This window comes from Bos mutus, chromosome 5 (genome assembly GCF_027580195.1).
Source record: "Bos mutus isolate GX-2022 chromosome 5, NWIPB_WYAK_1.1, whole genome shotgun sequence".
Classification (NCBI taxonomy): domain Eukaryota; kingdom Metazoa; phylum Chordata; class Mammalia; order Artiodactyla; family Bovidae; genus Bos; species Bos mutus.
Window position 1 is genome coordinate 27,995,306 of NC_091621.1, and position 26,508 is coordinate 28,021,813.

At 38.0% G+C, this 26,508-nt stretch overlaps 1 protein-coding gene across 1 annotated transcript; it reads left to right on the forward strand.

Annotated features, from left to right (window-relative positions):
* On the forward strand, positions 1 to 26,508 carry LOC102274019 (lysozyme C-2-like). The gene is made up of 4 exons (XM_070369960.1): positions 1 to 136; positions 23,587 to 23,744; positions 25,101 to 25,174; positions 26,442 to 26,508. The coding sequence occupies exons 1-4, from the start codon at positions 1 to 3 to the stop codon at positions 26,506 to 26,508; spliced, it is 435 nt and encodes a 144-aa protein (XP_070226061.1).

Consider the following 26,508-nt stretch of genomic DNA (forward strand, 5'->3'; position numbering starts at 1 on the left):
ATGAAGGCTCTCCTTATTCTGGGGCTTCTCCTCCTTTCTGTCCCTGTCCAGGGCAAGGTCTTTCAGAGATGTGAGCTTGCCAAAACTCTGAAAAGACTTGGAATGGATGGCTTTAGGGGAGTCAGTCTGGCAAATTGTAAGTTAACTTCTCTTTCTCCTTTCAAACAGGTAATCATGTGTGGAACAGATACTAATAGAAGATGAATAATAAGAAAGGGACTTTGAACAAATGGTTTTTTTCTTTCTTGGTGGGTTTGTACACTTACAATTATTCAAAACATTGACTTGTTCCTTTAGAATCAAATGTACCAAGTGAAGGATTGATGCATGAAAGGGTCAAATTCTACAACATTCTAAGCATACCAGGTCCCCATGTACTCCTCTCAGTTCAGTTCAGTCACTCAGTCATGTCCAACTCTTTGCAACCCATGAATTGCAGCACGCCAGGCCTCCCTGTCCATCACCAACTCCCAGAGTTCACTCAAATTCAAGTCTGTCGATTCGGTGATGCCATCCAGCCATCTCATCCTCTGTTGTCCCCTTTCCTCCTGCCCCCAATCCCTCCCAGCATCAGAGTCTTTTCCAATGAGTCAACTCTTCGCATGAGGTGGCCAAAGTACTGGAATTTCAGCTTTAGCATCATTCCTTCCAAAGAACACCCAGGACTGATCTCCTTTAGAATGGACTGGTTGGATCTCCTTGCTGTCCAAGGGACTCTCAAGAGTCTTCTCCAACACCACAGTTCAAAAGCATCAATTCTTTGGCACTCAGCTTTCTTCACAGTCCAACTCTCACATCCATACATGACTACTGGAAAAACCATAGCCTTGACTAGATGGACCTTTGTTGGCAAAGTAACATCTCTGCTTTTGAATATGCTATCTAGGTTGGTCATAACTTTCTTTCCAAGGAGTAAGCACCTTTTAATTTCATGGCTGCAGTCACCATCTGCAGTGATTTTGGAGCTCCAAATAATAAAGTCTGACACTGTTTCCACTGTTTCCCCATCTATTGCCACTAAATTTGCCAGCTGGCACATGTAGGCTGACTATTACATAAGATGCATTTGAGAACCTGGAATGTGTCTGTCAGCCCTTGGTGTTTTACTTCAGCCATTTCCAGTTTGGAACTTGGGTTCTGTAAGCCTGAGTAAGGTACTACTTTTCTCATTTTTAATCTTCCTACCATGATGTTGGCTTTTAACAGCAAAGTTTTTTTCAAAATTACATTGAACTCTCAAAAATTGATTGATTTCTCCTCAATCAATATTGGCACAAGGATCCCTGAAATGCAGCATAAAACATCATTTTTAAATTCTGACTCTAATTCATTAATTGTTTTTCATTTTCTTCCACAGAATTCAAGGTGTGCTCTAAGGAAAAGCTTTTTTGTACTTTAGTCCATATTTGTCAATGTCATCACTGTATTTTTCAGGTTGAATTCAGACATATCCTTTCCATAGCTATTTTTTTTAATGAATGAGCCAATGGCTAGATGAATGGATAGTTGAAATAGTTTTTCCTAATCTTTGATTCTTGTTGTCTGGTTTCTAGTTTGATACCCAAATTCAGCTTTCAGTTCAGTTTAGTCACTCAGTCCTGTCTGACTCTTTGAGATCCCATGGACTGCAGCATGCCAGGCTTCCCTGTCCATCACCAACTCCCCAGAGCCTACTCAAACTCATGTCCATCGCATCAGTGATGACATCCAACCATCTCATCCTTTGTCGTCCCCTTCTCCTCCCACCTTCAATCTTTCCCAGCATCAGGGTCTTTGCATCAGGTGGACAAAGTATTGGAGTCTCAGCTTCAGCATCAGTCCTTCCAATGAATATTCAGGACTGATTTCCTTTAGGATGGACTGGTTGGATCTCCTTACAGTCCAAGGGACTCTCAAGCGTCTTCTCCAACACCATAGTTCAAAAGCATCAATTCTTCAGTACTCAGCTTTCTTTATAGTCCAACTCTCACATCCATACATGAATACTGGAAAAACCATAGTTTTGACTAGATGGACCTTTGTTGGCAAAGTAATGTCTCTGCTTTTTAATATGCTGTTGAGGTTGGTCATAGCTTTTCTTTAAAGGAGCAAGTGTCTATTAATTTCATGGCTGCAGTCACCATCTGCAGTGATTTTGGAGCCCCCCAAAATAAAGTCTCTTAGTTTCCATTGTTTTCTTATCTATATACTATGGAGTGATGGGACTAGATGCCATGATCTTACTTTTCTGAGTGTTGAGTTTTAAGCCAACTCTTTTCACTGTCCTCTTCCACTTTCATCAAGAGGGTCTTTAGTTCTTCATCACTTTCTGCCATAAGGGTGGTATCATCTGCATATCTGAGGTTATCGATATTTCTCCTGGTAATCTTGATTCCAGCTTGTGCTTCATCCAACCTGGAATTATACATGGTATACTCTGCATATAAGTTAAATTAGCAGAGTGACAATATACAACCTTGATGTACTCCCTTTAACCATATTACCATTTGTTTCATCTTTCTATACAGGGTGGCATGGAAAAACAAGTGTCAAACCAAGATCTCAGGAGTTATGTTCAGGACTGCAGAGTCTAGCAGTGGCGTTTTCTTTCTTCAGCTTATTTCATCTCTTTTTCATATTAAGGAAATAATAGTTGAGTGGAAGTTTATGCTACCGTTCTTTCAAACAAATAATGTTTTTATAGAAGCGGAAGCACATGGTCTTCCTTCTAAGAGGCTTAATGTTTGCCTCATGTGTTTATTGTTTGATATTAGCCTAGAGTATATTTACGTTTGTTAATTGACTTAAGCTAGTGAATATTTGTCTAAAATGTTGATTATCAAATATATCTCCAGTACATTCATTTCTTAATTAAATAACCCAGACGTAATCTTGAATGACGCAAGTACTCCTCAATACTCAATATAAATATAACAAAAGAATACCTTTTTGTTATATCAAACAAATTGATCTTAGGCAAAAATCCCACCTGTGTAAGCCTGTGACACCTTCATCTGTGGAGTTGTCTCTAAAAATAGTAAAAGATAACTACTCTTGTTGGGCAATATAAAATTTAAAAGGAAGCAGAATGCCAAATAGCTAAAAATGAAAACAGCCTGCCCTAAGGATTTTGTTTTCATAAAGTGTGACCTTTGAATTAGATGTTTTCTTAGAAATGCTGCATTTACACAACTTCAGGAATAAACTCAGAATTTATTTATCAACGTATTTTAAGCCTTTTAAAAAACTCATTTATGCACCTTGCTGATCGTGAAAGAATATAAAGAAGGATTAGATAAATTGTTGCTTTCTCTTAATTTTATTTGCTTAGATTAATGCCTTATGACTGAATTCAGAGGCAGATAATTTTGCAAATATTGAAATCATTGCTAATTAATCACAGGTATGAAATCATGCATGCTAAACATTTTCAATACATCTTTGCAATTCATATCTTGTCTTTTTCTGTTCAGAGCGATTTAGTGTCTCTGAAAAAGTGCCTATGTATATCTTAGGAAAAAATGATGTGACACTTGGTATTTCCTACCTCCTTACCTGTACCAAAGAAGATGGATATGGCTGCAGAAAAATTCATAAGCATGTTCACAGATCTCACTTTATTTATTTATTTTTGTACTTTCGGCCATGCCACTGGCTTGGGGATCTTAGTTCTCTGACCAGAGATTGAACCCCCACCCTCACCAGTGAAAGCTGGGGTCCTAACCACCAGACCCCGAGGGAGTTTCCCTCACATTAAATTTATAACCACAAATCTCAAATGGCCTCTCAAGTCTGCCTGGTTGTCTTAGTCACTTCTCTGCAATCCTTCAGTGTTGGTGTCCTGACTCTTCAAAATGGCTGCCATTTTACTTCTCTCACTTCAAAGTCCCATTTACCATTTACTTCTCTCATTTCAAAGTCTCATTTACCATTTACTTCTCTCATTTCAAAGTCCCAGCGCACATGCCAACCACTGGCCTTCCACACTCTTCTCTCAGTAGATAACCTGGCCTCACTTTACACTGCCAGAACAGAAGCAACTGATACAAAATTCTCCGCTCCTGGCCACCATATAAAGCTCACATTTTCCCTGGGCTCACCCTCCCTTCCTTAGCCTTTTTTCACTGGGATGAAGGGCCTTTGTTCCTGCCAATGGCAGTGTATCCATATGCAGTTTTTTTTTTTTACTTTTTATTTTGTGTTGTGATACAGCTGATTAACAAACAATGTTGTGATAGTTTCAGATGAACAGCGAAGGGATACAGCCATACATGTACATGTCCCCCAAACCCTCCTCCCATCCAAGCTGCCACTTAGCACTGAGCAGAGTTCCATGGACTCTACAGTAGGTCCTTGTTGGTTATCCATTTTAAATAAAGCAGTGTGTACATGGCCATCCCAAATTCTCTAACTATCCCTACCCTCATCCTTCCCCAGGGCAATTATAAGCTCATTCTCTAAGTCAGCGAGTCTCTTTCTGTTTTGTAAGTTCATTTGTATCATTTCTTTTTAGATTCCACATATGAGGGTGCTATATGATATTGCTCCTTCTCTGTCTGGCTCACTTTCACTCAGTATGGCACTCTCTAGGTCCATCTATGTTGCTACCAATGGTATTATTTCATTCTTGCTTATGGCTAATACTTCATTGTATATATGCACCACATCTTCTTTATCTGTTCCTCTGTTGATGGACATTTAGGCTGTTTCCATGTCTTGGCTATTGTAAACAATCCTGCAATGAATATTGGGATGCACGATTATTTTCAGATAATGTTTTTCTCTGGATATATGCCCAGAGTGGGATTGCAGGGTCATATGGACGGGTCGTGGTGTGGAGTTCTGACAAAACGTGGTCCATTGGAAAAGAGAATGGCAAATCACTTCAGTATTCTTGCTTTGGAACCCCATGAAATGGCAAAAAGATAAGACACTGAGAGATGAGCCCCTGAGGTCAATAGGTGTCCAATATGCTACTGGAAAGACTGGAGGAATAGCTCCAGAAAGAATGAAGAGGCTGAGCCAAAGCAGAAATGACACCCAGTTCTGGATGTGTCTGGTGGTGAAAGTTAAGTCCAATGCTGTAAAGAGCAATATTGAATAAGAGCCTGGAATGTTACATCCATGAATCAAGGTAAATTGGATGTGGTCAAACAGGAAATTTGGCCTTGGAGTTAAAAATGAAGCAAGGCAAAGGCTAACAGAGTTTTGCCAAGAGAACGAGCTGGTCTTAGAAAACACCCTCTTCCAACAACAAAAGAGATGACTCTACACATGGACATCACCAGATGGTCAATACTGAAATCAGATCGATTATATTCTTTGCAGCCGAAATGGAGAAGCTCTGTACAGTCAGCAAAAACAAGACCTGGAGCTGACTATGACTCAGATCATTAGCTCCCTATTGCAAAACTCAGACTTAAATTGAAGAAAGTAGGGAAAACCACTAGGCCATTCAGGTAGGACCTAAATTAAATCCCTTATGATCTTACAGTGGAAATGACAAATAGATTCAGGGGATTAGGTCTGATAGACAGAGTGCCTGGAGCAATATGGATGCAGATACAGGAGGCAGTTACCAAAACTATCCCCAAGAAAATAAAATGAAAGAAGGCAAAATGGTTGTCTGAGGAGGCCTTACAAATAGTTGAGAAAAGAAAAGTGAAAGGCAAAGGAGAAAGAGAAAGATATACCCATCTGAATGCAGAGTTCCAAAGAAGAGCAAGGAGAGATAAGCAAGCCTTCTTAAGTGAACAATGCAAAGAAATAGAGGAAAACAATAGAATGGGAAATATTAGAGATCTCTTCAAGAAAATAGAGATACCAAGGGAACATTCCATGCAAAGATGGGTACAATAAAGGACAGAAAAGGTAAGTAGTAACAGAAGCAGAAGATATTAAGAAGAAGTGGCAAGAATACACAGAAAAACTATACAAAAAAGGTCTTAATGACCTGGATAACCACAATGGTGCGGTCATTCACCTAGAGACATACATCCTGGAGTGTGAAGTCAAGTGGGCCTTAGGAACAAAGGTAGTGGAGGTGATGGAATTTCTGCTGAGCTATATCAAATCCTAAAAGATGATGCTGTTAAAGTGCTGCACTCAATATGCCAGTGAATTTGGAAAACACAGCAGTGGCCACAAGACTGATAAAGGTCAGTATTCAATCCAATCTCAGAGAAGGGCAATGCCAAAGAATGTTCAAACTATTGTAAAGTTGTACTCATTTCACATGCTAGTAAGGTTATGCTCGAAATCCTTCCAGCTAGGTTTCTACAGTATGTGAACCAAGAACTTCCAGATGTACAAGCTGAATTTAGAAAAGGCAGAGGAACCATAGATCAAATTGCCAACATTCATTCGGTCATAGGAAAAGCAAGAAAATTCCGGAAAAACATTTACTTCAGCTTCATTGACTATGTGAAAGCCTTTGACTGTGTGAATCACAACAAACTGTGGAAAATTCAAGAGATGGGAATACCAGACCACCTTACCTGCCTCCTGAGAAATCTGTATGCAGATCAAGAAGCAACAGTTAAAACCAGATATGGAAAAATGGACTAGTTAAAAATTGAGAAAGGAGTACATCAAGGCTGTATATCATTCAGTCTACTTATTTAACTTTTATGCAGAGTACTTCATGTGAAATGCTGGGCTGGATGAATCATAAGCTGGAATCAAGATTGCTGGGAGAAATATTAATAACCTCAGGTATGCAGATGACACCACTCTAATAGCAGAAAGCTAGAGGAGCTAAAGATCCTTTTGATGAAGGTGAAAGAGGAGAGTGAAAAAGCAGACTTAAAACTCAGCATTTAAAAAACTAAGATAATGGCATCTGGTCTCATCACTTCATGGCAAATAGATGGGGAAAAAACAGAAATAGTGACAGAGTTCATTTTATTGGGCTCCAAAATCACCTTGGATGGTGACTGCATCCATGAAATTAAAAGATGCTTGTTCCTTGGAAGAAAAGCTATGACAAACCTAGACAGCATATTAAAAAGCAGAGACATCACTTTGCTTGAACCATCACAACCAAGGTTCACATAGTCCAAGCTATGGTTTCTCCAGTAACCATGTATGGATGTGAGAGTTGGACCACAAAGAAGGATGAGTACTGAAGAACTGATGCTTTCAAACTGTGGTGTTGGAGAAGACCCTTGAGACTCCCTTGGACTGCAAGGAGATCAAAGCAGTCAATTTTAAAAGAAATTAATCCCGAATATTCATTGGAAGGACTGATGCTGAAGCTGAAGCTCCAATACTTTGGCCACCTGATGTGAAGAGCCAGCTTATTGGAAAAGACCTTGAAATGCTGGAAAAGATCGAGGGCAGGAGAAGAAAGGGGCAACAGAGGATGAGATGGTTGGATGGCATCATTGACTCAATGGACATGAGTTTGAGCAAACTCCAGGAGACAGTGAAGGTCAGGGAACCCTGGCCTGCTGCGGTCCATGGGGCCGCAAAGGGTCGGACATGACTTTGCAACTGAAAAACAAAAACAGTTGCTCTATTTTATACTGTTCTCCATAGTGACTTTACTAATTTATATTCCCACTAACAGTGTAGGAGGCTTCCCCTGTCTCCACATCCTTTCCAGCATTTATTTTTTCCACAGGCAATCTTCATCACAGCCCTCTTACTACTCCAGTTCAAGCTGAGTGTTTTCTGCATCTGAGTTTCCCCCTCTTTGCTGGATGATTTTTATCACCATGCAAAGTGCCCTGGTAAACGTCTATCTTACAAAGAACTCTCCATGGACTCTACATAACCCTCCAAGGACAACATCATTCTCTGTTCCCTTTTATAGGAACACTTCTGGGATGAGATATCTATGCTAATCTTCTCTGTATCCTTCCAATTTTTGTATATTTGCTGCAGAGGCAAGCACAACTGTGAATTTTAAAGTAACTCATCTTTAGCCAGTCTTTCTAAAGCATTTAACAAAGTTTTCTTTGAACCAATTGTGTTCATAGTTGTATTTTGTTGGTTTCCATAATACCAAGCCACGAAATCACTGGAAAAAGTACTATTGATATAGTTTAGGAACACATGCCTGAGTCTGATGGAATGTAATTAGTAACCAGAAGTTTCTGGACTTAAATGTGTGAATAAGTCAGTTTTATAGAAAGACTGTATAGCTAGGCTGTGTAAAGTTCTTATAATTGGGTACTCAGGTTATTCCACTAGATTTCTGACTTGTATAAAGGATACTCTAATGATATCGTTACAAGTAAATCTAAATGCATAGCTTTTCCGAAAAGTAGTTTCTTGTGGTGCTTGATTTAATAAGTATGAACAATTGAAATTTTTTGATACACGAAGTTGCTCTCTGACTTTCACCACATCTATACGTGAAGATGCATATTTTCCCACAGCTTTTTCAATAATGGGTGCTTTAAAATATATTTATTTTAGTGGTAAAAGTTGGTATCTTTTAAAATATTTTGTGATTTTTTTTTTTACAGTAGCTTAAACTCTTTAACATTTTAAAATATTTTAGGTATTTAAAAATATAAGTGTACTGCCATCTAGTGATAACTTTGTAAGAAAGAAAAGGGTAAGTCATACTTCAGTAATTTCACCTTATAATAGAGGAAACAGTTAAGCATATGCATTCATACCCCAAGTAATATAACCAATTAAGTGCGAACTCAAGAACAGAAAAATCCAAGCCAAGCTCTCATCCAAGAAAGATCTGAAAGATTCTTTTCTAATCCATTGTTCCTCCTAAGTCACAGCAGTACAGTCAAACCCAAAGTTCAGATAGTGAGGAAAATAATATTCTCATTCTTCTGATGAAAGCAGTTAATAAACCCTTTTTATATTTATACTGAAAATATTTCTAAATTTGCTCAATGCTCATAAAAAGAGTCATTTGAAGGAAAGGAGTTTTGTACCTACATATTTTGCATTTATATATAGATTATTTGGGAAATATATTTAACATCTCTTTGAAGAGTATAGAATTCTAATGTCATTCTGAATAGATTTCTCATGGTAGGTGTAAGAGTGTGGGCTTAATTTTACTTAGTTACATAGTACCTGTTTTGTTTTTATCCCTAGGTGAAAGAGCCTATTTTTTTTGGCATTTGAGTGCCCACTCTGATGCTATACGTGACATTTGGAAAGGGGATATGAGTCAAGGAATATTCTTTCTGTCCTTTGAGAGTCAAGAAATAATTTATACCCAATGAATACTCAAAATGACTACAATGTGCAAAATTCCATGAGCACACAAAGAAAGAAAACCGTGTGTTGTCTTGGAAGAAAGCAGTTGAAGGGACATACTGGCCACTTTCCCATGTGGTATTTTTAATGTAAGCACCAAATCAATTCCATTGGAGTTCCTCATTTTACAGGTGTGGAAAGAAATTTAGGAAGATTCAGTAGCAAAGCAGTAATCCACTTAGGATCAGGAAGAGCCAATCTAGAGCATGTGACAGGGGGACTTAGTGGCGATTACTTACAGAAGACGGGAGACGGCATGAAAGACTCCCCAGATAAAGCATCAGGATCAACAGGTTAGAAAACTTTGTGAACACAACAGTATAGAAACCAGATATAAAGTAGCTAGTATTAAATCTAATAAAGAGTTCAAGCCCTTTTGGAGAAAGTTTTAAACCTTTAACGGAAGGCACTAATATAGACCCAAAGTCAACAGACATACCAAGTTCATGAACAGGAAAGTTCAATGTAGTAAGTGTGACAATTCCCTCCAAAGTGACTTAGCATTAATGCAAAGCCTATTAAAATTCCAAGAGGTTTTTCAAATCTTACTGGATATGACAATCTAGTTCTAAATTTTATGTGGAATTAAAAGTAAATGAAGAAAGAGACTAGGGAAGAGTTGCTCCATCAAATTCCAAGAGGTTTTTCAAATCTTACTGGATATGACAATCTAGTTCTAAATTTTATGTGGAATTAAAAGTAAATGAAGAAAGAGACTGGGGAAGAGTTGCTCCATCACATATGAAGGGCTATAATAAGATAGTGCAGACTTTCTACAAGAATAAACAAATAGGCCATGGAAAAATACAGAGGTACCAGAAACCATATGTATATGAAAACTAGAGTTTATGCTAAGATGGAAATTGCTACGGATTACACTGAAATAGAAAAATGAGATCTTTACCTAATACTACACATAAATATCAGTTCTAGGTGGATCAACGTGGACTTAATGGGAGGGGCAAAGATAGACTATTAAGAAGAAAATATAGAAAATAATTTTATGACCTCAGATTAAGGAAGAATTTTTTAATATACAAGTACAAATCATAACAGGAAAGATTGGTAAATGTGAATAAAGTAAGAACTTCTGTTCATTAGAAGATACCACAAAGGCAGAGAAAAGACAAGTCCTAATGACTATCTGGGGTGAGAAATAGTCTCTCAATAAATAAACAATTAACATACTGTTAAAAAAAAAAAAAAAGACAAGTCCTAAAGTGGGGAAACATACTTGAAACATACAAAAGTGCAAAGGATTAATATCAAGTATATATAATAAACTACAGATCTATAAGAGAATGACCGAAATCCAGTAGGAAAATGAGCAACAAACATGAACTGATATTTCACACACACACAAATAGTCCATAAATATATAAAATGATATCCAACTTCATCGGTAATCTAAGAAATGCACATTGAAATCACAGGTGCCATTTCATACCTGCTAGGTTGACCTCCCAAAAAAATTTAATCAGTTCTAAGTCAAGTAAATGTCCATATACCCTTCAGGGAAGCTTGCATCTTTGCACTTGGGGGGCATTTGCAATAATGCATACAGCAACATTATTTCTAACAGCAAAAAACTGGAAACAGCTCAGATGTCCACCAGTATTAGAGGAGATAAATAGTAGGACATCTATATAATGAGATACTACACAGGCTGAAAAGACAAGAACTCTAACAGCACACTATGACTTAAATGAATCTTAAAATTATGTTGACTGGAAGAAGCAAGTCGCAGAAGAATTCACACAGTATTATTCTGTTTATACTACTGGCACGATCCAAGCATTCCAATTTCTCCACATTCTCACCAATGCTTATTTTATTTGTTGTTTGGGGTTTTGTTATATTTTGGTTTTATAATGGCCATCCTAGTGGGTAGGAGATGATATCTCATTTTTAGTTTAATATGAATTTCTCTAGTGATTACTGATGATGATGATCTTTTCATATGCTTGTTGGCCATTCCAGGGATCAAGCCCATGCCCCCTGCAGTGGAAGGTGGAGTCATAACCACTGGACTGCCAGGGAAGTCCCTCTCTTACCCATTCTTTAATCAGGTTCATCGTTTTGGTGTTGAGCTGTTAAGAGTTCTTTATATATGCTAAATATTGCCCTTTATCAGATATATGATTTACAATTTTTCTCCCATTCCATAGTTACCTTTTCACTCTGTTGATTATTTACTTTAGTGTGCAAAGTTTTTAAGATATGAACCCGCTAATCTGTGTTTGCTTTTGTTGCCTGTGTTTTTGGTGTCTTATCCAAGAAATCTTTGCCAGATCCAAGGTCACTAAGTTTTTCTCCTATGTTTGCATCCAGGAGTTTTACAGTTTTAGGAGGAGATGAGGATTGAGTACAGTTTTCAGAAAGAGTATGGCTACATTCAAATTTCCTACTTTTAGGTCCCAGAACCATGAATCAATGGGAGAGAAATTAAAGTGGCTTGACTGAGATAATAGCAGTAGAGAGGAAGTAAGACTGAGTATATTTTAAATGTAGAGCCAACTTCGTTTGTTGATGGACAAAAGGTGAATATGAGAGAAAGAAATCAAGGATATCTCTATAGTTTTTGACCTAAGAAAGATTTATCTGTTTATTTTATTTTGGCTGTGCTGGGTCTCCACTGCTGTGCTCAGGCTTCCCCTGGTTGCAGTGAGTGGGGGATACTCTCTAGTTGTGGTGCATGGGCTTAGTTGCCTCACAGCATGTGGGATCTTCCTGGACCAGGGATAGAACCCATGTTCCCTGAATTGGCAGGTGGATTCTTAACCACTGGGCCACCAGGGGAGTCCAAAATTTTCTTATTGAGTATGTTGGGTTTGAGAAAATGATTAGACTACCAAATGGAAACATCAAGTACTCATTTGGATGTATATATCTGGAATTCACCAACTTGATGGATGTGAGTTTGAGCAAGCTCTGGGAGTTGGTGATGGACAGGCAAGCCTGGCATGCTGCATGGGATCACAAAGAGTAGAACACAACTGAGTGACTGAACTGAACTGAGTCTGGAATTCTGGGACAATTTAATGGTTGGAGATATAATTGTGCGAGGTTATCAGTGCCCAGATAGTGTTTCAAGCAGTGGGACCAGGTGAGATCACCAGGAGATTGTTGATGGATAAAGAAAAAATGTCATCAGCCTGAACCATAGGGAGCTCCTATGCCTAGAAAAAGGGGAAATAGAATGATGCAATTAAAAAGACAGAGGCAGAAGCTTATGAGGTAAGAGAACCAAGGAAGAAAGGAAAAGGGTGAGAAGGGAAAGAAGAGAGAGAGGGAGGGAGAAAGGAGGGAAGACAAGGAAGGAGAAGGGAGAAAAAGAAGAGGGAAAGTAGAGGAAGGAAGAAAGGAGGGAGGGAGGGAAAGAGGGAAAGAAAAGTTGGGTGTCTCAGAAGCCAAGTTTCACAAAACAGGGAGTGAAGTGTGTCACATGCCACTGAGGGTTTTGATGAGATGAAGACTAATCTGAGCTTTTGGCTTGACATCTGGAATTCATTGGTGACTTCGAGTTGAATGATTTTAATGGAGTGGTGAGGATAGAAGGATGATTAGAGTGAATTCAGGAGGGAATGGAAGGAGAGAAAAGAGTTTTTAAAAGAGTAAAGAAATGGGAAAGTAACTGGAAGGGGATGTTGTTATTAACTGGTGGATGTCTGGAATCTTACACAAACCAAGGGTCATGATGATGTATTCAGGAATGGCCAAGCCATATTTGAAAGATCATCTTCCACTTGTTGACTTAGACAAAGTTGAAGGCCCACAAGGAGCATAGATTTTTACAAAATATCCACCTTCCAGTGAGCCGGTTTTGAGTTGTGAGAGTATGTAAAGATCCAGAATAGTAATCTCATTAAGGCCTCCACAGTCCTAACAATGGAATTTCATATTTTTCTCACATAGTACACCTGTGTGTCCTCATAGGATACTTGAAAGGCATAATGAACTTTTACCAGAACATGGTATATATTGACTTCAAAAGAACCTTTGTTTCTAGCAAGGACACAAAGTCACTATAACTCTAGCCTTCTAGATTGTGGTCCCACTTACACTATGGAGAAGTTCATTTGCCTCCATATACAAATATACTCCTTAAATATATTTATTTATTCAGGATAATTTGTGAGTTAGCATATGAAATTAGAGCCCATTCCTTTTGGGAAAAATCATGTAAGAGAATTCTTTTGTAAAAATGGAGAGTACTACTAGGCTGTGAAATTGGTGACATCCTAGATCCAAAGTTCCTTTTACCTTCTACTTAGAAACCAGCCAGTGCAACAAGGTGGCAAGGGAGACACCCTCTGAATTTGCTTCCTAGCACTGCTGTAACAATGCACCACAAAAACAACAAATGTATTGATTCATGGTTCTGAGACCTAGAAGTAGGAAACTTTAATGCAGCCATACTCTTTCTGAAAACTGTACTCAATCCTCATCTCCTCCTAAAACTGTAAAACTCCTGGATGCAAACATAGGAGAAAAACTTAGTGACCTTGGATCTGGCAAAGATTTCTTGGATAAGACACCAAAAACACAGGCAACAAAAGCAAACATAGATTAGTGGGTTCATATCTTAAAAACCTGTGCACACTAAAGTAAATAATCAACAGTGAAAAGGAACTGTGGAATGGGAGAAAAATTGTAAATCATATATCTGATAAAGGGCAATATTTAGCATATATAAAGAACTCTTAACAGCTCAACACCAAAACGATGAACCTGATTAAAGAATGGGTAAGAGAGGGACTTCCCTGGCAGTCCAGTGGTTATGACTCCACCTTCCACTGTGGGGGGCATGGGCTTGATCCCTGGAATGGCCAACAAGCATATGAAAAGATCATCATCATCAGTAATCACTAGAGAAATTCCTATTAAACTAAAAATGAGATATCATCTCCTACCCACTAGGATGGCCATTATAAAACCAAAATATAACAAAACCCCAAACAACAAATAAAATAAGCATTGGTGAGGATGTGGAGAAATTAGAATCCTTGAATACTGCCAGTAGGAATGTATTAATAATATGGTGTATGGACTGTGGAAATCAGCATGAAAATTCCTTTAAAAATTCAAAATAGAGCTTCCTTGTTGTTCAGTTGCTAAGCTGTGTCTGACTCTTTGTGACCCCATGGACTCAGCACACAGGCTTCCCTGTCCTTCACTATCTCCCAGAGTTTGCTCAAATTCATGTCCATTGAGTTGGTGATGCTATCTAACCATCTCGTTCTCTGCCACCCCCTTCTCATTTGGCCTTCAATCTTTCCCAGCATCGGGGTCTTTTCCAATGAGTTGGCTCCTTGCATCAGTGGCTCAGTGGTAAAGAATCCACCTGCCAAAGCAGGAAACAGGGGTTCAAGCCCTGATCTGGAGGATCTCACATGCCACGGAGCAGCTAGGCCCATGCACCATAACTACTGAACCTGTGCTCTAGAGCCCAGGAGCCGCAACTACTGAAGCTCACGTGGCGTAGAGCCCACACTCTGCAGTAGAGAAGGCACCTCAATGAGAAGCCTGCACACTGCAATTAGAGAGTAGCCCCCACTTGAGACAGCTAGAGAAAGCCTGTGCAGCAATGGGATTCTCCAGGCAAGAATACTGGAGTGGATTGCCATTCCCTTCTCCAGAGGAACTTCCCAACCCAGGGATCAAACGCTGGTCTTCTGCATCGCAGGCAGGTTCTTTACCATTTGAGCTATAGGGAAGTCTTAATTGAAGACCCAGTATAGCAATAAATAAATAAATAAATATATAAATAAATTTTTAAAAAGCCCACATGTGATAAAATGTAACCATTTCTTTTTATATTAAAAAATACTCCTCAAAATAGAATTACCATGTGATCTGGCAATCCCTCTTCTCATATCCAAAAGTATTAAAAGACAGGATTTTGAAAAAAATATTTGCACACACATGTTCATTGTGGCATTTCACTCACAATGTCCAAGAATGGAAGCAGTCCAAATGTCTGCTGATAAACGGATGAATAATGTGTGTTTTATTCATACAATGGAATATTCTTCAGTCTTAAAAGAAGGAAGAAATCCTGTCACATGCTGCAACATGGATGAGCCTTGAAAATATTATGCTGAGTTAAAAAAGCCAAACATAAAAGAACAAATACTGTATTATTCCACTTTTGTGAAACATCTTGATAAGTCACCAGCAAAAAATTATGATTCTAGGTTTCCTGTAAAAATCATGGAAACAGAAAGTAGAATAGTGGTTGCCAGGTGCTTGGAGGAGAGAAAAATAGAGAGTTGTTTTTGGGTGGATATACAGTTTTACTTTTTCATGAAAAAGTTCTAGAGACCTATTACACAACAATGCATGTTGTGAATATAGTTGACTTTACTGAACTGTACACTTAAAAATGGCTAAGAGGTTAAATATTATGTATTTTACAATTTTTAAACTGCAAAAATGTGATAATAAATGATTTAACACATTGTAAAAATAAGCCTGAGCTTATGCAAATATAAACAAATAAATGTAACTTATGGGTGAATTGACAAGGAATGGAATATTTGCAGAGTTTCAGGTATCTCCATACAAAGTATTTACTAATGATAAAGGGGAAAAATTAAACTTAGGGGTGAATGATAAGGAATGGGATATTTGCATAGTTTTAGATATTTCCACAAAAAGCAGTTACTAATGATTAAGGGGAAAACATTAAGTTCACAGTGGAGGTGCCTCATAGACCCAGCCTTAATTGAAGTGATCAAAGTGATTATCATCAGTAATGGGAGAAGTGAAAGTCATGTGCTGACAGGATGCATTGAAAGGAATACAGCCTAATATCTGTAATATTCCTGCCAAAAATACACAACCTGAATCTAGTCATGAGGAGAAATCAGACAAACCGAAATTGAATGATATTTCTATAAAGTAAATTACTATGATTTCAAAACTGTCAAGGTCATAAAAGTCATGAAAAGACTAAGGAACTGTTGTAGCCTAGAAGGACTAAAGAGAAATGACAAAGACATTGTGTGATGATAAACTGAATTCTTTTTCTCTAAAACACTATTGCTAAATTTACCAACATTTGAATAGGGTCTAAGTTGATAGGAAAGTTGTTGTTGTTCAGTCACTAAGTCTTGCCAAATCTTAGTGACCCTATAACTGCAGTACGCCAGACTTTCCTGCCCTTCATTATCTCCTGGAGTTTGCTCAAACTCATGTCCATTGAGTTGGTGGTGCTATCCAACCATCTCATCCTGTTGTCTCCTTCTCCTCCTGCTGCTGCTGCTAAGTCACTTCAGTCGTGTCCAACTCTGTGCGACCCCATAGACGGCAGCCCACCAGGCTCCCCCATCCCTGGGATTCTCCAGGCAAGAACACTGGAGTGGGTTGCCATTTCCTTCTCCAATGCATGAAAGTGAAAAGTGAAAGTGAAGTCGCTCAGTCCTGTCCGACTCTTAGCGACCCCATGGACTGCAGCCTACCAGGCTCCTCTGTCCATGGGATTTTCCAGGCAAGAGTAGTGGAGTGGGGTGCCACTGCCTTCTCCTCCTACCTTCAGTCTTTTTCAGCATCGGGTCTTTTTCAGAATGAATCGACTCTTCACATCAGGTGGCCAAAGTATTGGAGCTTCAGCTTCAGCAACCGTCCTTCCAACGAATATTCAGGGTTGATTTCCTTTAGGGCTGACTGGTTTGATTTCCGTGCAGTCCTAAGGACTCTCAAGAGTTTTTCCAGCTCCACAGTTCAAAAGCATCAATTCTCAGGCACTCAGCAACTCTCATAGCCATACATAGCTACTGGAAAAATCATAGCTTTGACTATATAGACCTTTGTCGGCAAAGTGATGTCACTGCTTTTTAATATTCTGTCTGGATTTGTTATAGCTTCCCTTCCAAGGAGCAAATGTCTTTTAATTTCATGGCTGCAGTCACCATGCACAGTGAATTTGGAACCCAAGAAAATAAAATATCTCACTGTTTCCACTTTTCCTTCTTCTATTTGACATGAAGTAATGGGATCAGATGCCATGATCTTAGTTTTTTAAATGTTGAGTTTTAAGCCAACGTTTCTACTCTCCTCTTTCACACTCAAGAGGCTCTTTAGTTCTTCTTCACATTCTGCCACTAGAGTAGTATCGTGTGTATCTGAGGTTGTTGATATTTCTCCCAGCAATCTTGATTCCAGCTTGTGATTTATCCAGCCTGCCATTTCTCATGATATACTGTGCATACAAGTTAAATAAACAGGGTGACAATATGCAGCCTTGTTGTACTCCTTTCCCAATTTTGAATCAGTCAGTAATCGGTATATTAATTCATTACCCAGAAGTCTCAGCCAGAGTTATCAAACTCCTTTCAGTAGGTTCACACATTCCAGGCCATCTTTAAGTTTTACCCCAGGGAGTTCACAAGGATACTTTTCCTTTCATCTCAATAATTTACCTCCCCTCTCTCCTGTATTAGAACCCTGTTTCTTAGAACTCACTTATTCTATCTTATTTGCTCTTTTAAACTTTTATTTATTTTTTGGCCAAGCTGCATGGCTTGCAGAATCTAAGTTCCCCAACCAAGGACTGAACCTGGGCCCTGGAAGTGAAAGCACCAATTTCTAGCCACTAGACTGCCAGGGAATTCCCAGGAATACATCATTTTGTAATTTCTAGAGACATAAGCCTTTATATAGTACATCTTTTTAAGTGTCAAAAAAGAACATGTTATTAACAGATCCAAATATCTTTCATTTCTGTAAGAAGTCAAAAAGCAGATAAACTTAAAGCTATATTTGATAATTAATGTTTCAATAATTTCTCTTTTTTGAAAATGACCTACATATTCAACTTAAAGTTAAGGTTACAAAAATATTTTGGAAACTATTTTTAAGTAGGTATATTATATAAAACATAAGGATGGTTGCAAAATTCATTTATAAACTTTCCTCCACTTATATCCACTTAATCCAAGTGTTCTTAACAATCATGCTGAGTTGCCATGGAAATTTCATGAGATACTAAAATTAACCATCATTTTAAGTTTTTTTCTTGTTGACAAAGCAGGCAAGTAGTAAAAATCACAGAAAGAAAGAAACGTAAAATTTACATGTCTTTTTTTCTGCACCATATTGAAGTACATTAAAGAAATAATTTTTATGTAAATTGAGTTCTTAGATTGAATTTATAATTTTATCATCTCAAACATGTAGTAGAGATAACATAAACTTATTTGATGAGCCTAATTTATTTTATTAAAAAATATATTTAGTTATTTGCCTGCACCAGATCTTAGTTGTGGCATTCAGGATCTTTATTTGCAGCATGTGGGATCTAGTTTCCTAGACCAGGAACTGAACCTGGGCCTCCCTACTGGATGCTCAGAATCTTAGCCACTGGACCACCAGGGAAATCCCATGACTAGACTTAATTTATACAAATGTTTCTATTTTCTTTAAGCCAGTTAAATAGAGCCCTTTCACAAGTTTTTAGGAATATATCCAGAGGGAGAAAAATATCCCATATACATAACATATATACACAGATAAATATAGACTTATAGATAGATGCAGCAATCTTACAGGTCTCAATTAAACATTTTAGCCACATTCAGGTACAGTAGTACAAAATTCAATAGCTTAGGAAAGAATCGTTAGCTCTAAATGGTGTTTCTGCAGATGGAACAAGGTAAGTTTACACACTCAGATGGCTGACCCCTTTTACCAAGATTTATGGGTACACCTTCTAAGTTTTTACTTGTCTTTAAAAGGTAATCTTATGAAGGCTGTGGACAAAATCTGGAGTAAGAGAGCTTATGAAAATATCAAATAACAGTTTGTTCTTAAAATCTATATATTTTTCCAGTCCCATGTTTGCTTTAGGCAACAGTTATTACTTTGGATGCTTGCATTTCAAAGATATGGTAAGGTCAATATTTCTATAGCACTGAGAAAAAATTGTAGGGTTTATCTAAGAAGGAACTCAGGCATACTTGCCTATTATCAGAAATCTAAGTCAATTACTATAATACTTTGTTTAACAGTAAGATAGCATAGTTCAAGGATATTTAAATTAAAAAAATTTTTTTTGTAGTGGAGCCCCAAAATACGGGAAGGTCTGAACATGGTTGTGTCTGCTTAGAATATAACAGACAATAAATCAAGCCTACCTGTGCATTTTCTGGACCTTTGCCCAAACTCTTTGCCAGCTATCTTTATTTAATTTTTTAAACCTGCTTGAGTGACATCTGCAGTTATTGATGCTTATTTTCTGATCTTCCCCTCCTAATCTTAAGAAGGTGTTTTTTTTTTTTTTTTCCTTCACACTAACCAAGGTATTCTATACCTATCTTTCTCCTTCTTTCTTTCTTTTCGTTGCAATTTGATCTTCCCATAGGTAAAAATATGACCTTTGTTAAAATGTGGGCTCTCTTAAAATTCCTTTTAGGTGTAAAAGTTTAAATCTTAAATAAATGTATTCCAGTTGTGATTCTCAACCAGTGAGTCTATTATGGCTTGAAACTATTTTTAGGATTTAACCATGGACACAAGAGGTGTCTCTTAAGAAATGTAGCCCTCTCAAGATTAAAAGCCACTCCAGAGAAAGCCTAAGGAAGGAAAGACCTTCCTTGTTATAAGTGAAAAAGAAACCTCTATCTCCCACAAAGTGAGACACCTTGAATCACTGATCTCCTAACATGTGTTACCTGAAAGGTGATACTGCTATGAAAGTTTTTCCTTCACAAGCCTGGTAACGAAGGTAGAGGTGATAGAGGCCTTTAGAAACTAAGACCCCTTATTAAGACAAAGTCCTTTGAGAGCCAGCACGGTTGGACAAAGAGAAGGTTGTCTGTCACTTACGTCTTAGGCTCCTAGCTGGCTGACTAGCTGCTGATGCAAGCTTGACAGACAACCTGCACCCCTCAAGTGGCAGAAACCAGAGGGAGGATTCTCACTGGTTACAAAGCCAAGTTCTCAGCATATAAAACAAGGCAAATAGAGATTCTCATCTTATGGCTTTTCATCTTTATGACAAATGACAGAGACAAAGAAACATAACTCTTTCTGGGAGGTTAACAGTTAATAACTATAGGTGTTGATTACCAAAACCAAATTCACAAGAGTTATGATTCAAGATCTATTTTCACAAATGTTTTTCTCCTGCTGCTGTGAATTCAGAAAGGAAGGGACAAGGAGAAAGTTTTATCCTCCTCTCTTGACTGTGCACTACAGAGAGCTGAGAGACTGACATGGTAAGAATTCTTACTTTCTGGTGGTCTGTTGTCAGTTATCCCATATCTCAACTGCAGTCTCTAGGGAGAATGGAGTATTTCAGCCTGTCATTGTTCCATCCTCTTCACTAGAAACCGTACAGGATGAAACATTTGTTTCCCTTTTACCCTTTTCAGTTTTTGACTGGGTCTCTGTAATCACTGCAGATGGTGACTGCAGCCATGAAATTAAAAGACGCTTACTCCTTGGAAGGAAAGTTATGACCAACCTGGATGGCATATTGAAGAGCAGAAACATTACTTTGCCAACAAAGGTCCGTCTAGTCAAGGCTATGGTTTTTCCTGTGGTCATATATGGATGTGAGAGTTGGACTGTGAAGAAGGCTGAGCACAGAAGAATTGATGCTTTTGAACTGTGGTGTTGGAGAAGACTCTTGAGAGTCCCTTGGACTGCAAGGAGATCCAACCAGTCCATTCTGAAGGAGATCAGCCCTGGGATTTCTTTGGAAGGACTGATGCTGAAGCTGAAACTCCAGTACTTTGGCCACCTCATGTGAAGAGTTGACTCATTGGAAAAGACTCTGATGCTGGGAGGGACTGGGGGCAGGAGGAGAAGGGGACGACAGACGATGAGATGGCTGGATGGCATCACTGCCTCGATGGACCTGAGTCTGAGTGAACTCCGGGAGTTGATGATGGACAGGGAGGCCTGGCATGCTGCGATTCATGGGGTCGCAAAAAGTTGGACATGACTGAGCGACTGAACTGACTGAACTGACTGACTGTAACCAAAAACAGATTAACAAGAGAAAAGGAAACAAGTATAGTAACATATACATCTCATGTATACTTATGAGAAATGCAGAGATGAGTAACTCAAAGAAGTGGCTGGAATTTGGATTTATCGATCATCTTGACAAATAACAACATATATTGAGAGGAAAGACTACACAGAGAAAAAGAGTAATAGGGGCCAAGGGTGCCAAATTTCAGGACGATAAATACATTACAAACTGATGGAAGATAATATGTAGTCAAAATGGCTGTTTTGTAGTCTTCTGGTGCTGTCTTGAGGCTGGTAAGTGTTAAGGGTTGTTTCTACACAAATTTATGTTCTGCTTTCAGGATGATAAGGGGAGGAGAGAACATTTCTGGGATCTGATTCTTCTCAATTGCTTTCAGCTCAAAATAATCCTTGGGCAAAAGGCAAGATTTTGGGGTGGCATAGTCTGTTATTCCTCTATAGGTTTTACTATAAAGTTCCCTTGGTTTACAATGACACTTTATGTCCTAACATGGAAATTGAAGTAAGGCATTGTCAGAAAGGAGTTAGAAATGTTATTCACATGATGCTTACTAATTATAATAAGACATGGATTTATAAATTAAGAATTTACAAGAGACAGCAAAAGTATTTAGTATAGGAATCTGGCTGAGCCACAGGGTGCTGTGCTGTACTGATCAGAACAACAGGCAGTGTGTCGTGTTCTTTTGTGAAAAGTATATATAAAATAATTTTAAGTGAAAAAGATAAAGACAATATACTGCAGACATATAAAATGACTTAATGTAAATGCATGTTAATCAAAGATGGGAGCTCATTTTCAGTTGAGTAAAATGTTCATTCAGGTTTTTTTTCTCTAAACTTGCTCAACTTCATAATAAAACAGGAGGAAATTTCTTTTTTGGCAATAGTGCTAATCCCAGTTTTTCCTGAGCAATGTCTTTAAGCAATCTCATTTCATTATTTTCTTGCAGGTTAATTCTTAGATTATCAGAATATCTCTCTTCAAATGTAAGAAGGAAAACTTTTAAGTCAGTGGACCAATAAGCTCTTTTTGTTTTCCACATATCTCAGAGGGTGGAGTGACCAAACCAGTGATATAAGAGGGAAGTGAAAAGATGGTAAATAGCAAGTCCAGCTCACCCTGGTCAGTCTGGAGGTCTGGCTTCTCAGTCAGTGTGAAGGCTGTCCTTATTCTGGGGCTTCTCCTCCTTTCTGTCACTGTCCAGGGCAAGGTCATTGAGAGATGTGAGCTTGCCAGAACTTTGAAGAAACTTGGATTGGATGGCTATAAGGGAGTCAGTTAACTCTGACTCTGTTAGTTAACTCTTCTTCATCCCTCCAAATAGGTAGCCAGGTGTGGAACAGATACTAATAGAGAATGAATAATAAGAAAGGGACTTTGGGTGAATGGCTTTTTTCTTTCTTGGAGGGTTTGTACACTTATATCAGCTTGTTCCTTTAGAATCAGATGTACAAGCTGAAGGATTGAGGCATGGGAAGTTCAAATTCTATACCGTTCTAAGCATGCCAGGTTCCCATGTACTCCTCTAGCACCACTAAGTTTGCCAGCTGGCACATGAAAGCTGACTATAAGACATATTTCAGCACCTGGGATATCTCTTTCAAGCACTTGATATCTGACTCTATCCATTTCCAGTTTAGAAGTTGGGTTCTTCAAGCCTGAGTAAGACTAAGATTTTCAATCCCCCTCCCATGATGTTGCAGAGAAGGCAATGGCACCCACTCCAGTACTCTTGCCTGGAAAATCCCATGGATGGAGGAGCCTGGTGGGCTGCAGTCCATGGAATCGCTAAGAGTCGGACACGACTGAGAGACTTCATTTTCACATTTCACTTTCATGCATTGGAGGAGAAAATGGCAACCCACTCCAGTGTTCTTGCCTGGAGAATCCCAGGGACAGGGGAGCCTGGTGGGCTGCTGTTTATGGGGCAAATTCACCTCAAATACCAAATTCACCTCTAGGTATCATAAGAAATTTTCTTTCATCCAGAAAATACTCATTTTTCCTAATAAAAGTATTTTCCACTAGTGTATATATCTGCATCAAACAACCAAACCCACTCAACAATTCTGTTGATTTTCTATTCTAGGCTCAACCTTACCTGAGAGATGGGAGCAGAAGAGCATCTTTTAATATTTAAAAAAATATATCATTTCATTGGTATTACCAAATGATTTGCCAATGAAAGAATTTTCTTAAAAGCCCTTTAACACAAAAGTGTTAAAATATTTCACAAGTAAATACATCTTTATACTTATAAAAAAGTCATTACGAAAGTAGAATTAGTTAAATTGAACTAATTGGGCTATGAACTCTAAGTCTAGTTGTGTTGCTGTTTATAATCTAAAAATATTTTTATTCAGGGTTGTGTTTGACCAAATGGGAAAGCGGTTATAACACAAAAGCTACAAACTACAATCCTAGCAATGAAAGCACTGATTATGGGATATTTCAGATCAACAGCAAATGGTGGTGTAAAACCCCCAAAGCAGCTGACGGCTGTCCTGTGTCCCACAGCAGTAAGACAAAATGAAGTTGAGTGATGGCTCAGGCCACATCTGGTTACACCTATAAGAACAGAGATTCAGTAGAAATGAAAATGTCTTGAAGAGTTCATTAGGGACCTAGAAAAATTCCACCATAACTTCTATAAACACTCTATTATCCTTCTCCTAATTTCTTAACTAAGAAATTAAAAAGCTGGTATCTTAAAAGGTTGCTGTTTGCTAACATACAGGTTAATTTACACATCTGTTTAATTGGAGTGAAATAAACATTCTATTGAGTTTCTTTTGAAATAGAGATAACGTATAATCTTAGGTGCACAAAATATTGGAGAACAATCTAAAATTTATATTGTTAAATTTTTATACATTAAAATTCCTAATAAAGAAGATTAGTCTAAGAATATCTTTTGTAACCAGGTAATTTACTTTAAAAAATATTTTGTATTATAATCTGTGAAGTGAAATTCGCTCAGTTGTGTCCAACTCTTTGGGAACCCATGGACTATACCGTCCATGGAATTCTCCAGGCCAGAATACTGGAGTGGATATGTTCCTTCTCCAGGGGATTTTCCCAACCCAAGGATCAATCCCAGGTCTCCTGCACTGCAGGTGGATTTTTTTTTTTTTTTTTTGTAGGTGGATTCTTTACCAGCTGAGCCACCAATATATATATACACATCTGTATATATATATATACACATATATATACACCAATATATACACATCTGTCCCACATATGAACATGTAAGCAATGTATTTCACATAAAAAGAAACTGTAGTAAATTTACTGCTTTACAATATGCTCTTTATTATACAAAATTGTTTTTATCAACAAATACCAATCTTTATTATATTTCAAGATGAATAAATTCCACTAAATAAATATTCTATAATTTATCTACCCAACTCACACTGTTAAGGACTTAGGCTATAATTTCTCCTTTTATTAATTGCTTTGAAACATCTTATACACACATTTTTGGATGCATCTCTTATTGTTTCTTTAGGTTAAACTTCCAGTAATAGAATTGCTAAGCGAAAAACTGCTAGACCAGTTTCTGCTTGTTTGTTTTGTTCTGTTTTTGTGGTGCATAGTAAGAAAAAGAAGCTTCTATCACATATTCAATAGTTCCAAAGATTCCGATGACTTTGGAAAATGAGAAACAGAATGCTTTATTTCATGCCAAATTGGATGGAATAAGGAAAGAGTTTTATTCCAACATTCACAGATACACTCACTCTTAAAAAATAATTTTAGTTGTTTTTTTCCTCAACCTAAGAGAATTTAGTTGTTCTTTCATTACCCTAAGAGAATAAACTTACATGAAATTTCTGTGTTGTTTTCATTTCTCACCACCTTATTTTCATAATTAATGGAAAATGACATAGCTAAAGCTGTAGCATGTGCAAAGAAGATTGTCAGCGAGCAAGGCATTACAGCATGGTATGTTGTTTTTGTTTGTTTGTTTGTTTTCTCCTTCCAGTTCTATTGAGATGTAATCGACATACAGCATTGTAGAAGTTTAGGGAGTATAGCCTAACGATTTGACTTACATACATCATGCAATTATTGTCACAATGTTTAGTGAACATCCATCATGTCATATGGATACAGAATTAAAGAAATATAAGAAAATGTGTGATCAAAATTCTCAGGCTTTACTCTCAACAGTTTTCATTATAACATATAGCAGTGTTAATTGTATTGATCACATTCCAAATTGCATCCTTAGTATTTATTTTTCTTATTCCTAGAAGTTTGTAGTACCTTTGACTGCCTTTGTCTAATTCCTCACCCCTCACCCCTCAGCCTCTTACTTCTGGTAACCACATATCTGACCTCTTTTTCTATGAGTTTGTTTGTATGTTTGTGTTTGAAGTATAATGGACCTACAACAGTATGTAAGTTCATGTCACAGAGCATGGTATGTGTTAAGCATTAAAGAGGAGAGCTGGGGACTTCCCTGGTGTCCAGTGTTGAGCCTTTTTGCTCCCAACATAGGGGATACTGGACAGGGAACCACTTGGCATGTGATGGAGCCAAAAAAAAAAAAAAGGGGGTGATGGGGGGACTGGGGGCTTTTGGCAATGCCTCGGGCCAGGTGGGATTTTAGACCCCAACCCCACTACCAAGAATCAACCCCCAACCCCAGCACTGGAATGGCAGAGTCTTAACAACTGGACCACCAGGAAAGTCCCAGATGAGAGCTCTTTTATCCAACTTATGGGAGAAGCGAGGGAATATTCCCAAGTATGTTACTGAGAACTGAAAATTACAGCTTTAGGTTTATGCTAGACAATTTATTACATAGAAACAATCTATTTTCAGTGATTCAGAACCTTATTCTTTTATTCCTCAATTTATTTTAGGGGATTCTAAAGTTTTTAAGGTTTTACAGGCTCTACTAATTCCTTGTCATATCTTGAAATTATTTTTGGAATTAAGTAAATGTGGAGGCGCTCTGCAGTTGTGTTGTGGACTACGTGGGACTCACCATTTGTGTTCGGCATTCTGTGCCCCAGTGAAGGGGTAGATGTGAAGTCCTTGGTATACATGTCTCCAGTTAATAAATAGCAATATTCGGATCTGTCTGTAGACTCTATTTCATGTACTGATAAACTATTTTGTTCTCCCAAAGGATTTGAAGTATGTACATTACAATGAAGCTATGTTTTAGCCTAAGTACCATTTGTTTCATCTTTCTCCACAGGGTGGCATGGAAAAGTCATTGTCGAGACCATGACGTCAGCAGTTATGTTGAGGGTTGCACCCTGTAA

Excerpts from the sequence above, each read along its gene's own strand:
- LOC102274019 (XM_070369960.1), top strand. The coding sequence starts at position 1 with ATGAAGGCTCTCCTTATTCTGGGGCTTCTCCTCCTTTCTGTCCCTGTC. Across the intron at positions 137-23,586 it reads GGGAGTCAGTCTGGCAAATT|GGTTGTGTTTGACCAAATGG; the intron begins GTAAGTTAACTT and ends ATTTTTATTCAG. Across the intron at positions 23,745-25,100 it reads GTCCTGTGTCCCACAGCAGT|TTAATGGAAAATGACATAGC; the intron begins AAGACAAAATGA and ends TTATTTTCATAA.